This window comes from Falco biarmicus, chromosome Z (genome assembly GCF_023638135.1).
Source record: "Falco biarmicus isolate bFalBia1 chromosome Z, bFalBia1.pri, whole genome shotgun sequence".
Taxonomy (NCBI): Eukaryota; Metazoa; Chordata; class Aves; order Falconiformes; family Falconidae; genus Falco; species Falco biarmicus.
Window position 1 is genome coordinate 78542292 of NC_079311.1, and position 16589 is coordinate 78558880.

Below are 16589 nucleotides of genomic sequence, written 5' to 3' on the forward strand. Positions count from 1 at the left end.
TGTTTCATATTTCTGCCCTTGCAAGGAGGAACTTAAGACTTCAGTGTTAAACGATCATGTTACCCTCTTTGAAAATGGAAAGTGATGCCCCTAGCCTACCAACAGGGATGTCACAGAGATATTGGAAAGTCAGACAGTTAATCTCACTGAAGATCCAGTTCCTTCTTTCTGCAAAATAAGGAAACTATGACTCACTGTGACCACAGGGTGTATGGAAAATAAAATGAAAACAGTGGTATGCATGAATGACCTGCAGATGAGACTGATTGAAAACACTCACTAAAGTGGATTAGCGAATAAGAGGAGGTTGGGTAAGAAAGGGGAATATCAGGAGTCTCCGACATGCCAGGCTGCTGTGCAAGTGAAGACGAGCATAGCAGCCAACAGAGGTAACAACAAGAGGAGTTTCTGGAGAAAAAACAAGGATCTGCTGGGGGTGGGGGGGGTGGGGGTGTGTGTGTGTGGGGGGGTGTAGGCCAGAAACAGAAACTTTATTTACTCTGCACATGAAAAGACATTAGAGGGGCTTGGAAGGAGTAAAGCAGCTAAGTAACAGCAAGACACGGAGATCAAACCCAACCCAGCAGAGTCAAGGCAGACTAGCCTGTGTGTCCAAAAACTCCTTCCTGATGAAAAGACCAGCCCCAACCCCCAAAGACAATGAAATTAGATGACAAGAGAAAGGTAAATGCTTACTTGAGTAGTTTAATATTACTTGAAACTCTCCAATCCATTTTGAAATAAATATTCATGGCACAGCAATTTAGAAAGATGTAGCACAGATCACAGAAAGAAACAGATCTGCCTGTGGCAGTCCAGGTCCAATTCACCTGTGCTATAAGGCCAAAAAAATATCATGTGTGTGTTGACTGCTTTCAGGGGAAAATCCATGGGTAAAACCCTACCAGGCACCGCACAAAGAAAGAACACATTTCTGGTGCCAATTTGTGTACTTGAGCAGGGTGCTGCCCTTCTTATGTAAGTCCATAATAAAACTCATGTTTGCATTCGGTGGAAGCAGAGTTCAATCTGACCAGTCCAGTTTAGAAAAATACTTATTTCTCCAATAAAATCAGCAAAATGCAAGTTTTAGTCTGGGTACATACATATACACACTTCTGCTCACTGCCTTAAGACCAATCTTTGTCTTAGCAACCTATGGCTTTGCAAGTTGACTGACAGTGGGTAACCACTGAGCTGATTGTTTGCCATTTGATCGGGAGAAGACCATTAGAAAAGGTTTAGAAAATGTATGAAAATATGTGGAAGAGCGGGAATGGTATATTCACAACAAAAGGAAGAAATAATATGAGTCCCATGAAAAGCAAAATATGGATGGAAAATCTGGGAAATGGCACATCTGGTTACACCATACACTTGGCCATACAGTATTACACCAGGGACAAGCTTGGCTCTACAAGTTAGAGGGAAACAGTAGTAAAAGTGGTGGAGGAGTATATTTTGACTAGCACAAGGAGCAAAATTGGAAACATAAGTGGGAAGCTTCTGGATTATAACCACTACTACACATAAAAAGGTTTTGTTTCATGTAACACATTTCACATTTGGGTTAAACTTTGCATCAGAGATTCACATGCAACATCTGAAAAACCTGATCTAAAATCACTTCCCAAGAAAGATACAATAGACACAACACCAACGTTCAACTAGCCTGTTTAAATGGGACGAGTGTTGACTAGGACATCAAGGACATTGAAGGACACCTTTCAAAACAATACAATCTTTCCTTTTGTCATCTGTGGCTGATAGATAAACATCCAAGGAGTAATAGATACTCTGTATCAATTCCATTTGTAATAACTGTTCATAATAAAAATATTCTTATTTGTAATTGTTAGGAGCAACACAAAACCCACAACAGAATGAGCTGTCAGTGAGGCAGGTTGTTTTCAAGAAAAAAGGCCAATCAAGCCCCAAGCACAGACACTTAGAGGAAATCCCAAATAATTTAAGATGCCAGCAAATTCTGACATTTCAGCTGATAGCTCACTGCAAAGGTACCTGATGCAGCATGGGTACCACAAGCAATTTCACCATAGCATTAGAGATCTGACGGAGCTAGTGGCTTCGCATCTCATGTTTCCAAAACTAATATATTTAGCACCAGGTCAGGTGTCCCTACACTGCACTATATTCTTCAGTGTAAACATACTCACAGAGCCCCATTTGCACTAAGGACTCGTGCTGAAGACAATAAGCAAAATGCCATTTAAGGTCAGCGTGCCTGTACCCAGTATCAGCCACAGGAGTAGGCAGTATTCCCTCTCTCCATTCACAGGAGTGGATGGCACAGTCTCCTCTTTCCATTCGTGAAAGCCCTCCAAACTGTTGACTGCTCAAGATTTTCAGCTAGGACTGTGAAAAGCCTAGCTTTGGCTGTATTTGTTCTTATGGAAAATGCCATGAAACTACCAGTGACAGAGATTGCTTTTAAGGTTTTCATCATGAGAACTAAAGCATAAAACTAACTAACTAAAGAGGACGTGCAAGGACAGTGACTATCTGCGGGGCTGGTGAAAAAGCAAAATGGATACAAGCAATGGAGGGCAAGGATGCCTCAAAAAAATGAGAGGTTAAGTCCACAGTTTGCCTGAGGGAGTCATGGACTGCTGAGCAATGAATACACTTGAATTAAAAAATGAGAAATGAAATGAAAAAGCAATCAAGGGCAAGAATGAGGCACAGCAAAAGTAAAAAAATTCAAAGCTTTGCACAGCGATTATATCTAAACCAAATCCAGTAAGCATAAGAACGATCAAGAAACCCCAATCAGATCAAAAATAAAACACTGCATTACCAGGTCTGCAACTCTGGCTACGGAGGTCAGCAGTCAAGGATGTGATCGCTCACAGCTGGGGCTGTGGGGGACACAGGTGTAGCACAACTCAAACCAGGAAGGCTGTGTTCTGGGTTTGACTTTCTACAAAAGTAAAACTGTACTTTGTACCTTGTACCTGCCCGAGCACATAGAGGGTAAGCAGCTAATTTTTTTCAGAACGACATAAAGCAAGTTGACGGCAGGTTATAACAGAGATGTTTTTGAAAGAAATGTCACGGAGTTTAAACCACTCTGGATGAAAGGGCTTTGATTCACAGGTGTTGAATGCTGGCATTGGCAAAACTCACCCATTACTTTGTCACATAGAGGCAACAGATCTGTGTGAAGCACAGAAAGCGGAGTTAGCCTAGATGTTCAGCTAAATACTCAAAAAGAGCTGTGTGTGTAGACAGAAGTAAGCCTAGATCTCCACACAACAAAGTGAGACTTCAGCAAGCCCTTACCAGGTATTATGTGAACTAGAATTAGGATTTGATTGTCTCTGTATTAATCAGTGAGGATAATGGCCACACTTTGGCTGGTATACAGAACATCTATAATTCACTACTCCAGGGCAAGAAGCTTCTGCAGAGCTCCTACAGCCCAACACGATTCAAACTGTGGGTAAAGCAATGACTTCTCTGCAGGGTGGGCTTGTGGGAACTGATTTAGGGACTACCAGGTGGCCACAGCCACAGCAAAAGGGACAAGTGTCTGTAGGTCACTCTGTAGTGACTCACATCCCCCATGGTTTGAGCTCAGGAAGGACCATAGTGTAACACACCAGGGAATGACACACTCAGGATAATGCAATTTGCACATGTAAAATACTGAAATAACTGATTTTCATTACCATAATTTACTGTCATCTGGGGAACAGAGAAGGACTAGCAATTCACAGACTAGGTCAGCAAGTAGCTTTGCCATCTTAACAGCAGAGGTGCAAAACAATGCTAGAAGTAAAGCAAGTCTAGATGGAGCAGGGATTCAAATCCTGCCTGTTTTCTGCATCAGAGCCACTGAGAGTCAGTGAGTACAAGAGAGGAAATAACATACCCTCATGCTCTGGTACTAAAACTTCAGCCACTTGATGCTTTCCTTTAAAAGCAAATTAAAATTACGGGTCAGAAAAAAACTCAAAGTAGCTGAAAGTAAGATTTTGCCTTTGGGATGCTTTCACAATAAAAGTATCTGTTGCAGCCTGCAATAGAGCTGTGATTGTTTGCAAATTCTTGCAGAGCTTTAATTCACATGCCATGTACTTGTGAGCTCTCCCCCTTTATTTGATGTGGTGAGACAGGAGCATTATGTAAAGCAGCCAACAGCAGCAATGAGAAAGGGAATGGGATGACCAGCGAGGGGTGACTTTGCAGGCAGCTGAGTTAATCTGTCAGCCCACTGTTTGTTCTGCCCCCTCCATCCCACTGCCATCTCTTCCCTGAGCTCTCCTGCAGCGCAGGCTCCAGTGCTCCTCTGACCTCTTGGGAAGCTGCTTCAGATCCTTGTCTTTGCAAGGGTAGTTAGGAACAGTGGGGATGCCAGTCCCAGTTTCCATCCACTTGAAAACCTCTTGGGAACACCTGGAGCAAGAACATCATGCTGGAATCTCAGTTTCTCCCTGCTATGCTAGACTAGACACTTTAAGGTGATGGCCATAACCCATACATACACATATTGGTGTGTGTATATATATATTGGGGTGTGTGTATATTTATATTGAAGACTTCGCTCTCTCCTGAAGTTTCCAGTGCTCTTCTCTCTGAAGAAAACCAACCAAAATCAAGACTTGCTCTGCAGCCCCATCAGGGATTCAGTGAGGTGACTCACAGGTCACATGTCATTTTGCTAGTATGATATTTCACTCTGGTTAGAAACAGAGGGGGCACACAGCTGTGTTAGAGAAATGACTCACTAGGTCACCTTCATCTTATGTCTCTTGAGAAAAAATATTTAAATGGAAAAAGACTTTTAACGCTGGAATAGATGGTCTTATGTTACAGTTAACATCTTCACAGGGTGTTATGAACAGGCCAGAGAAGCACATGCCAGGTATGGAGTGGGAGGTCTCAACTGACCTGAGCTGGCTGTAGTCCCTCAAGAGCCCAACTCAGGACAAAATACAGCTCAGGCCACATGCAGCTTCCATGTCCACACTGCAACTACCGCTGTTGGTGGTATAATTAAGATATGATCTTGTCTTACGGCATGGTACAAGCTAAATGATCTCTCAAGGTATAGTCCTGGTTTACTTGCTGAGGGTTTATCCCTTGTTTCCCCATGCTGTGCAAAAAATTATCATAAGCTATCTTTATTTTGTGGGTAACAAAAGGGGTAAAGATGTCTGGGGATTTATTTGCAACTATTGAATAAAAGCTGCTTCAGAAATACCAAAATGGTGGTATAACCTCAAGTTATGAGAGTTTGATACTAATTATATGGTACACACACACAAGAGTGATGTTTTATTCTCATTTAAAAGATGTAAAGCTTTCAAAGAATGCAGGCTGCCTGCATGGGAAGGTTTGCTGTTTCTTGCGGTGTGATTCTTTGAGTTATTGTACATGCCTCCTCTGACAGACCCCAGGGTAATCTTTGTTTAAAGATTTTAATAGCTTTGAAAATGTGTTCTCACTTGGCTGAAATAAAAAAATAGTTTTAAAGGGGCAGATTCCTTTCTTCAGCTGACTCTTAACCCTGTGCAGAAGTCAAGCTGTTAAAAAAACAGCATTTAGTGAATTGCCCACCAATAGAATATTGGTATATAGCAAAGTATTGCTCTGATATTCTTCTCTTGCCAAAGCAAGCAAGGACCATCCTATTGATCTCTCCCATGCTACAGGCTGGGAGATGAAGACAGGAACCATTTCAACATTTTTTTACTGTAGTGGCAGTTTCCTGATGTAATCCAGGATTATTCCCTGCTGGCCAAACAAGAGCTAACAAAAAAAGGCCAGCCCTCAGCTGAGCATCTGATTCAAAAGAAAATTCAGATGAAAGCTGAGCATTGGAAAGATGAGTCAATACAAAAGCAAGCAGCAGCTCTGGATTTAAGAAGAAGTCCACAGCATTTAACCTACTTTAGCAGATCAATGAAGAAGCTTTTTAATCATCACATTAATCCTAAAATAAAAATAATTACCCCAGAGATCTGTATTAAAGTCCCTTAATTATATCTCATTTCATCATCCTTTTTACTCAGGATCAGGAGCTACAGAGACCAGAGCTTCCTGATGTCATTCTCCAGTTTGCTGTTTAACTCTCTCATTAAGACTTCAGCTGCTACTATGGGGATGAGGAACTGGCCTTGCTGAGAGCACCCACATCCATCCCACTTGGAGGAAAACTGAAAAAGGGGAAAAAAAAGGTGGGAAGGATTCTGCTTTCCAGTAACACAGTACAAAACAGGGAAGGTGCAGAGAACATTATATGGTGCGTGAAAAATGTGTGAATACCTAGAAATTCCATCTTTACATTTTCCCCTTCTTCCAGCAATGCCAGGAGCTCATTAGCTCATTAAGGGCAAAGAGGACTTAACCAGAGGCTGGGCCCCTTATCAAATTTCACTGAGCAGGAACATCCTATCTGGCCTGCAGTCCTGCATCCCCACAAACAGGCTTTGGGAGCACGGCCATGGATAAATGCAGCATCACCAGCCTCCAGGGCACCCTCCATGGAGAGCTTCAGGTGGGTTTTTATGGTAATAAAACCAGTCCGCGCCCTGCTTGTAAGGGCACGTGGCACAGCACAGTTTACAGCCACATAGCTAACATTTCCATCTTTCTCCCAGAAAAGGGTGCTTTTGTCTACACTGCTTATTGGGACCAGTCCCTAGACTGTGTTGTCTCCTGTGTTGTGCCTAAGCTGCTTGTTCTAGGTCAGATTCCCTCTGCCTTGCTGGCCTTTACTCATTTCCACCATCTTATTGCAGAGAAACAAGATAGCCTTGCATTATATTTAGGCTTAAAAGCATCATACATTTACTGGAACAGTACTTTAGGGCAATTTTCAGTTTTCTCTAAATACACTGGGGAATTTCTTCCCGCTGCCTTGGAAAGAGGCCCAGAGGCCTGTTATTGTTGCAGATGTTGGGATGCAAGCAAAGGCTATCATAAAACAAACAGCATGTTGAATCCTAGCAAGTAAATGGCTTTAGGTTTAGGCAGCGTCCCCAAGCTCCAGCTTGGCAAGCAGCACCAAAGCTATAAATATCGCACTTCCCCTCTGCAAGGATGCTCTCCAAAACCACCAGCTCCACCATGGTCACTGGAGATGCAAGCTATAATGTGTCCAAGGAATCTCACAGCTGGCATCAGCTTCTAATAGGGGACTTTACACCAGAAGTTTGTGAAAGAAAAAGAGAAATTAAAAGTTACAGATATCCCTGCATGGAGCGGACTGGCAATGAAACCACCTGGGTCACCATAATGTACTGTAAGGCATGAGAGTGAGAGAGGCAAAGGAAAAGTTAAAAAGTACCTTCATGATAATATTACAGTAACAATGTAGGCTGCTACGTGAATCACCTTTCTATCATTAAAAACTGACAAGCTGAGACTGCCACATCCTGCATTTTTATTTCCATGAAAGATGGGAACTACCACATCCCAGCACTTCCCAGAAAGTGCTTTTTCCCTGAAATGGGGGTGAGGGGACACGACTCTCTTTGAGACTCTTTCAGGTGATTTTAAAAAAGGAAAAGAAACAAATCATTAGAAGCTGCAATCTAAAAAAAATAGTATTTTCAAAAGTAACAAAATGCATGCACATCACCCTGCTCAAGCCCCTTTAGTGTCAGAGTGCTCAGAACCAGACTTTGCTTAGCAAGCTGGGAATTGGACATCACCCTCTTTTCACTCCCTGCAGCCTGCTGATGACAAGATAGGCTCCCAGGACACGAGGCAGGACAGAGAATGGCCACAGAGGCCACTCACTGGATAAGTTATAGTTGCATTTTCTTGTAATTTTATTTTTATTTTGCCATTTTTCATTTCAGTTTAGACCTTGGATTTATTTTTCATTGCTCTAATCCTGTTGCAGTCATTTTGACTTAGAAAAGCATGTATTGGTAGGGCTGCAAGGCCTCCAGGACAAATGGGAAAAACTGAGAAAATAAGGCAAGATGAGACCTCAACTGGTCATAAAGTCAAACTCTCAGCGCCAAAGCATCTTGGTACTACCCCGGTCTTACCTAATAGGTTCCTGAAGCCCCCAAAGATGGAGATTTTATAGCTCCTCGGGTGTCCTTTTTCTTTAGAAGTTTTCCTTCATGGATATATCCAGATCTTTCCTGCTGCAATTTAAGTCCATGACTTCTTCCCATGTCATGAGTCTTTACAGAAATGTGTTTATTACCTTCCCCTTGGCAAAAATAGTTTGGGTATTTCAAGACAGTTATCATACCTCCCTCAGTTTTCTCCAAGCCAAACACATGTGGTTTCTATACCTCTGCTCATTCTTGCTCCTTCCAACAGAGTCACATCTTCCTGGAAGTGAGGTGCCCAAAAGCAGGGTCCCCCAACCTAGACCTTGCTCTGTGGGTAAACTAAAACACTTCCCTTCCTCATCCCTTTGGGATGTTGGCTCCTGTCTATACATATTAATACCATGCTTGCTGTTCCTCCCCAGCAAGAAACATTTGCTAATTTGTCAGCATTTTGCTTGCTCTTGGCACAAGGCAAACTATGTGAGCTGCAAACCAGGCAAGAACCAAACCATTGATCTCTTCTGACAAAATGCAGCTAAATTCCAGTAAAAAATTCCACAGCAGCTGTTTATACTACTGAAACCACTTACCTCAAAGTATGTAAGAGAAACATTCTCCTCTATAAAATCATACAAGCTGTAACACCTAAAACTAGATTTAAGTTAAATAAACTCTGCATGGGTCAAGGTTAAACAGTTGAAGATTCCCACTGGTGTTTGCTGTAAGAAAAGCAGTACCATTTTCAGATCAAAGACTGATGTGCTCTACAGCAAAGCAGTCTCAGCAGTAATTCATGAGAATACGGCAGTGAAAAAATAAAGTGCACTCTCTGTTATTTGGAACACTAATATTGCCACTTTGATTTTAGGAATTGCATCGGCATGTTAGTTTCTAAAGACATTGAAGTTTAGGCAATGAGCATGCTAACTTAATTCAACCTCTCAAGCCATCTCAGCTTGAACTTACACAGGGTCTTACAAAGGGTCTGATCAGGGGCAAATACTCAGGTGTACAAGTCAGTCTGGTTTAAGTTAAGTAAGACCTAGATTTTTACAACAGCTGAGGATTTAAACACAATCTAACAGACACACAAATCACTATAACCTGCCTAACATTCTCCTTTATTAATAATCTAACAGACATTACAGATGCTGGATGCACCTTCCCAGATTGACAAGATACTAATATTGTAAGCACAGCACTGAGAAGTGGTTTGAACTGTTATAATGGTATGACTGGAGCTCTATCTCCATTCAATCCAATCAGACAACTTTTCCTATTCCCTCAAATCCCCCCTTACCTTTTGAGATAGTTTCTCCCATAGAGGATCTGCTGCAGCAAGGTGACCACGGCAAAGGCGCAGATGAATATGAAGAACAAAGTTCTGTTTCCCAGCAAATCCCTGCTTGATGAAGGGTCAGTGTATCCCATCCTTCTTAAAAACCACTGAAGCTCCACTTAGTAAAATTCAGTTCATTGCAGACTTCATACCCTTTTTGTGGGGAAGTGGAGGAGAACGCTTGCTGGCTTTTCTGTGAGCAATCCAAGGACAAGGTATCCCATTGTTTGGCCCTGATGCCCCTTTTTTGCCCCTTTCGGATGTTAGCTCCAGGACTGTGCGCAATGGCTTGCTTCCATGGTAAAGTTTCCAGGAGATTCAGACGTGGGTAACATCTAAAATCATCTCTCAGAGCTCTTTCAGTGCAGGCAGCCTGTGCTGTGCAAGAGGCATTCTGTTCCCTCTAAGCCTCTCTTGAAAACCCGCTGCTAGCAATTATCTACTTCAATCCCATTTTCATATTCCAGATGGGGGAAGCTGCAAATAAACCAGAAAACTGCAGCCAATGGCAAACACAGGGCTCCGGCAACCTGCGTTGGAAACACATAGTCGTCAGCTCTTCTTTGCTTCTGCTCAGTGATTCCAACGAAATGTGCTTGCAAGGAGACGTGACTGGGGTGTGCTATTATTGAACAAGCATGTAACGATCATGAGGATTTCATTCAGTCCCCTGCAAAAAACAACAGCAGCAATCTGGTCAGGCTAGCAGGAAAGCTGCATTTTGTGTAGCAGCGTACCGTCCATACCGTGCCTTCAGTACTGTAGCATTTGCATGCAGAATGCAGTGCCTTTAGTCACACACCGCTACTATCTGGGCTTCTATATTTCCCCTGGTTATTCCTCCAGAGTAAGCATAAGCAAGGTCACTGTGCATCTCTTCAAGGACAGAGCTCTCAGTTCCTGCATGCTGATTTATTGGAGGCTCCGTGTAGCCTCACAGCCGCAGAGAGGGAGACTGCCTCTCAGTGCAAGCTCTAAGAACCATTCATTTAAAGAGACAAATATTCTGATTGTTCCTCCACCAAAAAGAGTTCTCTTTCGAAAGGGCAAAGCAGTAAGACCTTGTCCACGGCCATCACAACTCCTCTAAAAATCTCCCCATTGTTAGGAAAGGCTCGATTCAGCTCACAGGGAAATCAATGGGAGTTTTGTTGCTGATTTCACTGGGATCAAAATCTGCCCCCATCCCTTAGCTTCTTAAAACAAGTTCCAGTGAAAGCTTCATCCATGAATGAAACACTCTGGCTAGGAGGTTGTTTTGCCCCAATAACAGATGGGAAAAGGATTTTGACAACTAATGCGGAGGAAAAAAATCCTTTGTCTAAGAGAATGGGAAGATTTTTGTGTCAATAAATTTTCCAACAGTTAAATCAGTGTATGCAAAATGTTCTAGTGTGCCAGCAGCCCAGCTGTGCAAAGCAGCAAACAGGGACTGTTTCTGGACTTTGTCTCAGCTGTAATTGGTGCTGCATGGGAAGAAGGTAACTTTGTTCAAGCCTTTCAGCCTAGTTCCTGAAGCCAGGGTTGGTCCTCAGCATGACCTGTGGCAACTTAGGCAAAACAATCAAGGACTAAAGCAGGTTTTGCCTTACCTATTTTTAAGCAACACAAGTAACAAAAGTGTTGAAGGTAGGAACCTGGTCACCCTGAGCTCCTGCAGGCGGGAGCCACCAGTGGAGACCAGCCCTTTAGACACCCTTGACTGTGCAGAGAAGGTGGAGGGATCCAGCCTCTGATACCTTTTTTCAGTCCCTTTCAAAGCTCCCACACATGCATTTGTTAACCCTGCTAAATGTTTCAGTTATCACCTGTGCATATGAAGAGTGGTGATGCCAGGTCAGATGAAAGATTATCCACCCCAGGGCCTTGTCCCTGACAGTGGCCAGTGATGGATACGCAGGGAAAATTAGAAGAGGGCAAGGACATACTAATACTTCCTTGGAAACACACTCCTACTGTTCTGTGGTTCAGTCTTCCTAAACCAAGGAAAGAAAACCAAGATTTTGGTTAGAAAAATAACTGAGTTGTATTTGTACAGTACTGGGAATAATATACCAGGGGACTGCAAATTAAATAGCAAAAGCAGTTTGATTCCCTCTTGTCAAAATCGTCAGCTCTAGGGCCAAATATGTTTCTTTCAACGACCTGTTCATGTAAGCCCATATAATATAAGAATGTTTCCATATAGGAACCGTACCATTTAGATGGATCTAAGCACACAGCATTCTCAGTAACAGGAAAAGCAGTATGGCCATCAGAAATACCAGGCTGGGACTCTACAAGATACTACACAGGCAGATTTGTATGGAGAAGCTGAGAGGTAAGGCCAGTAAGGATAGAGTGAAGGAAAAGGTACTTTTGATTTGTTGGATTTTTACTGAGAGCTTTGAAAATCCTCTCCAAGAAATCTGTCTCAATTGCTCCAGGGGTTATTTTACAGTAAAGACAAAGTACCAGACAGTAGAATTCAGGTTCTTATGACCTGTGGATGTGATGCCAGTTTTGCAGATTTTGATATCACCTTGGTTTTGGTGAAAACACTTCCAGCCTTTCTTCCTCTGTTCCCCTCCACTCAAAAGAGATTTTTTTTGAGACTGATCTGTGCTATAGTGCACCAAACTCATAAGCCTAGCAGCTAGCTAGTCTTTCTCCTGGACTGATGGTCAGCCTGAGCTGCAATAAACAGCCTGGAAGCACCATGCACTCTCAGTCAGTTTTTGATTTTCTGTGTCCTCTCAGGCTTCTCTGACATATCAGAGCTGGCCAGAAGATACAGCACCTGAGAGGCTTGTATGCAGGAGAGCTGCACACGTAAAGCAAAAAAGCAAAGTACAAAGACATGTAAGTAGAGAGAGTTTTCTATGCCAGATCTTGTGCAGACACCATTCCTCATGTCACATGTAAAAGAAATCTTTTTTCTGTCTTCATCCCAGTACTACAAAAACACTGCAGAATTGGAAGCAGAATGGCTCTGTGCGGCCATAAACAAATAAGATGTCTATCGACAAATTTTCAAAGGATGCTCAAGGTTGCCTGCAATATTTGTTGTGAGTGAAAACAGTCTTACTGCAGAAGGGCTGAATGAGCAATGCCAGCACTCGTTCCCAGAGGCTCTGTGAGTTTGACCTGTCAACTACAGGCTTCCTTGAAAGCATCAGGCCTCCACAGAGAACAATTTAATTTTTTTTTCATGATTTTACACCCTCCACTTAAGCAAGCAACAGACAACAAAAGAGCCCATCCAGAATTTGAGAAGAGCTTGGGGATAAAGATGTTACAGTAAGTTGTGTTGCAAACACAGATTTGCTGGGCATGATGGCCTCAGGTGCTGTGTGCAGCACTTAGTCACATAAGCACTGACCTTACAATGGGCAATGTAGCTACAGTGGCACTGGTCACATACAGGAAGCCCAGGCCACATCACAATATATGCCAGCCAGCATCATGCCAGAGCACAGGAACCTAGTAAATAAGATCTCTTCCATCACCAGAAGATCAAGTATCACTTAACTAGTAGCAGCTACTCGAAATGCCTCTTATGAGATGGTGAGAGAGAGATGGATAAGCTGCATGATATGCAGAGGCTCAGAAAGGGTATTCCTGTATTTTTATTGGAGCATAGACTTCAGAGGTTAAAGCAAAAGTGGCAAAATGGAACTGCTCATAGCCTCCCATAATATGACGCTGCCAGAAGCAGTCTTAGATGTTGCTAGCCTTTATTTGTTGTATGAGAGCTGCTTGTTAAATATCATTAGAGATAATATATCACAAGAAACTCCTTCAGCCTGAGCAGCGAGACTCTGAGCCCTCTAAAACAAGCATGAACATGTTCCAGATGGTGATACCCTCCAATGGGAGTTCATCGTTTGCTCTTAAGTCCAAATGAAGCAGAACTTAATTTAAAAAAAAAAAAAAAAAGTTAACATTGAATCTCAAAGACAAACAAATCTCAGCTAACCACCAAGACATGTTTCTGAAGCTCCATACAAGGAAAGCTGAATTAGCAAAAGGACAAAACCTGGCAGGAATCAGCCTCTACTTCTCTTGTGCAGGGAACAAGCACATCTCTGCTGAAAGGACAATATGCAGCCCTTAATTCTAAGATGCATCTTATTTTTCAATGCAAATGAAACAGAAAAATTCCCTTCTGATGGGCAGGTCTGATTGGGAATTTCCTTAAGTACCTTTCAGTAAACCTGTCGTTTGAATCAGTCTTTGACTGATTATGCATTCTAATTTCAGCTGAAAGCAAGGGCATTTAGTGTCTCAGATAGCAGGATCTGTCTGTTGGTTGCCTAAATTACAATATACATGTTAAACTCACAGTATCATACAGGTTCAGAGTAAAGCAAAACACTCTTCACGTTCCCCTTCAGGATTTTTTCTCTCCCTGCCTGCTCAGGCACCCTTCATGACTGTTAACGCAGCTTAAAGACTTCACACACAGCATAGCAGAATACTATGGGCTGTAAATGTTTTTTGTACATTTACATCTCATATTTTCCCCTAAATTAAAATTAAATCAAACCTATTTACAGTTTCTACGATGCTTGTGTCAACTGCTAGATCCCTGCTGTTGCATAGCACTGGCACATAGGTATATGCCTGGAAGGATATGCTGAATGTGAAGCTCATAAACATATGCTTATCAATATGAATTCTTCTGCAGAGATAAAACATGAATTTATTAGCATAATCTAGTGCTTTACACAATGTCTAGTCCCTCATCACTGCCACAAATCCGTATGTCTTAAACTGGGATATTGAAGGAAGCTGAAAAGATATAGCTATGATGTAAACATCTATTCCTTTCTGAGTTGGGCTGAGCCACAAGGAGGTGACAACGGCTAATTTGGCACCAGGCCTCCTACCTGAGGAGCTGCCTGAATTGGAGGCAATGTCCTGAAGATAACATACGGTCTGCACACTGGATGTACTTTACATCATCTGTTGAATCATGACCAGTTTCTTTTCAGTTATGGGTCACATAGGCACTGGGGGAGAAATGAGCCGGTGCATAAAATATCCCTTTTTTACACTGCTGACGCCAGATCTGTTGGAAAGGTAATAAGGTCTTCCTCTTACTGGTAGGAAGCTCTAATGCAGAGACTGCCATAGCTATAGTGCTGTGCATTTACTATTAACAGTTCCTTATAGCAGGGCTTGCTAAAATGGATAGCAAAGTGAAAAACTTCAGTTGGGCTCAGTGCTAGGGACAGCCTTGTTTTTGCAGTACTGTTTCCAGATTCCCAGAAAATATAGGAAGTTTAGTGTGATTGTTATGATCCTGTACAGGCTCACAATGACCCTGCAAATAATTGAGAATGATGGAAGCTCAGTTTCTCTGCAGGGAAAAAGAAACAGGACCAAATTGCTTTTACAGAAATCATCTGTTAAAAGCATTATTTTGAAGTCGAAGCACTGCATGGGAGTCCTGGATTTAGCACCAAATCAACAGGACTGAGATATTGGCAGAACCATGGAGGGGTCAAAGAGTTTCCACGGCCAACACTTGCTCTCAGAATAAGAGCATGATCCTGCCTGTATCCCAAGCGAACTGTAACACCCATCTAGTTCATCAAAACCACACTTAAAACCTTCTACTGAAAGCCTGGAAAGTTCTAGAGTCAGTGGCGCTCGATGTACAAGTTTAATAGCAGTTTAAAGTTTTGATACTTTTTTTGCTGAAAATATTCCAGCATTAACACTACAATGAGCAAATATTTCCCATGGTAAGAACAAGGATCACACATTATCTAATTCTGAAAAATCCAATTAATAATTATTTCACTATTTTAACAATACATTTTTAGAGCAAGAACTAAAATATTGAGAGATTTAGAAAATCTATAATATGGCATATAAAGTTAGTTTTAATTCACAGAGACAATTAATCTGATCCTGGAATATATTTTGCTGTGCCATTGAGTGGTACTAATCAGAACAGGAGTAAATATGAAAAAGAAAATATTCCTGTGAATAATCAGCTAATTAAGTATTTCAAAAATTTTACACTATTCTTACAATCAAGGCGTAGAAGAGACCTATTATAAAAAGTGATTTACGAAAAGTTACCTTTGCCTTTACCACAGTTCTGCATTGATTTTGCATTCAAAGGAATGAAGTACATTCCTCTTGAATTAACCATCAGCTTCAATTCACATGAAGTTTCAAGCAGTCCAGACATTCAGCTTTCAAACCATTCTTCATGATGTTCTCCTACAGCACTGATTACATTACCAGCTACACACTGTATGTAACAAGTGTCTTGGGTACTCTACCTCTTTAACTGAATTACTCTTCTAGGCAAATTCAGTATGTTTTCAGACATATCATTTTTTAGAGACTCCATGCTAGTCCATGCTTAGTTCAGTCCATGACAGAAATTATAAATAAATAAATAAAATGGAAAAAAAAAACCCCAGCTGGATTCTGTGGTCTTCAGAAATCCCCACTCTTCCTGAAATACATTTTATTTCACTCTTCTGGCACTGTGGAAGTGCTCACTGGAAATCTGGACAGCCAAGCGTAAAGAAAGAAATCTCTGTCCCTACAGTACTGTGACTAGGCACATATTTCTGCCCCTCCTGCAATAGCATGGATTCAGCCTTTAAGCCCTGCACAGTGTGTGCTCTGACCTGCATGTGGTTACAGAGATGGCTATTAATAAAACTGGCGACCCTTTCAAATTCCTTCCTTTGGATCTGCGATCTGCCATGAATTCCTGGGTCATGCTTATCTTATTAGGGTAGCAAACAGAGACCACTGCTGGAACAGGACTGTATTAGACACTGCAGCTGGGCATTAGCAAGGCCAGTTCTTGCCACAAGAATTTATCCTTTAAGCAGGCAAGAAGGAAAGGTGAGAGAAGGATTTATTAGCCCCTTTGACAGAGAGCAGGAATTGCAATCTAGTGATGTTTGATTGCATACAACTTGCTCAGCTTGCAAACATGTACTAGGATGCAAACCCAAGGCAACGATGGTCCATTTTGTTGACAAACGAGCCTGGGAGTTCCAGGGGAACAGCCAGCCACCCAGACCGAGAAACTCACCTGTAGACAGGGCCTGGATCACTCCTAACCTCAAACAGCAGTTTGAGCTTTGCTGGCTCTGTGAACGTAAATGTCACAGCACTATCACAGGCAGTGCTGACACTGGCAGGAAGATTGAGGGGCACAGCCAAAAGGGTATTTAAGCATCTTCCTC

General features: G+C 42.1%; 1 protein-coding gene across 3 annotated transcripts in view; it reads right to left on the reverse strand.

The window, feature by feature from the left end:
* The window catches only part of ST8SIA5 (ST8 alpha-N-acetyl-neuraminide alpha-2,8-sialyltransferase 5), an 80404-nt gene that overhangs the window by 40366 nt on the left and 23449 nt on the right, over window positions 1–16589 (reverse strand). For all 3 annotated transcript variants that reach the window (XM_056325283.1, XM_056325284.1, XM_056325282.1), the window contains exon 2: window positions 9343–10051. In XM_056325283.1, coding sequence (XP_056181258.1) covers window positions 9343–9473 — 131 coding nt within the window. In that variant the 5' untranslated portion in view covers window positions 9474–10051. The remainder of the gene's footprint in view (window positions 1–9342; window positions 10052–16589) is intronic.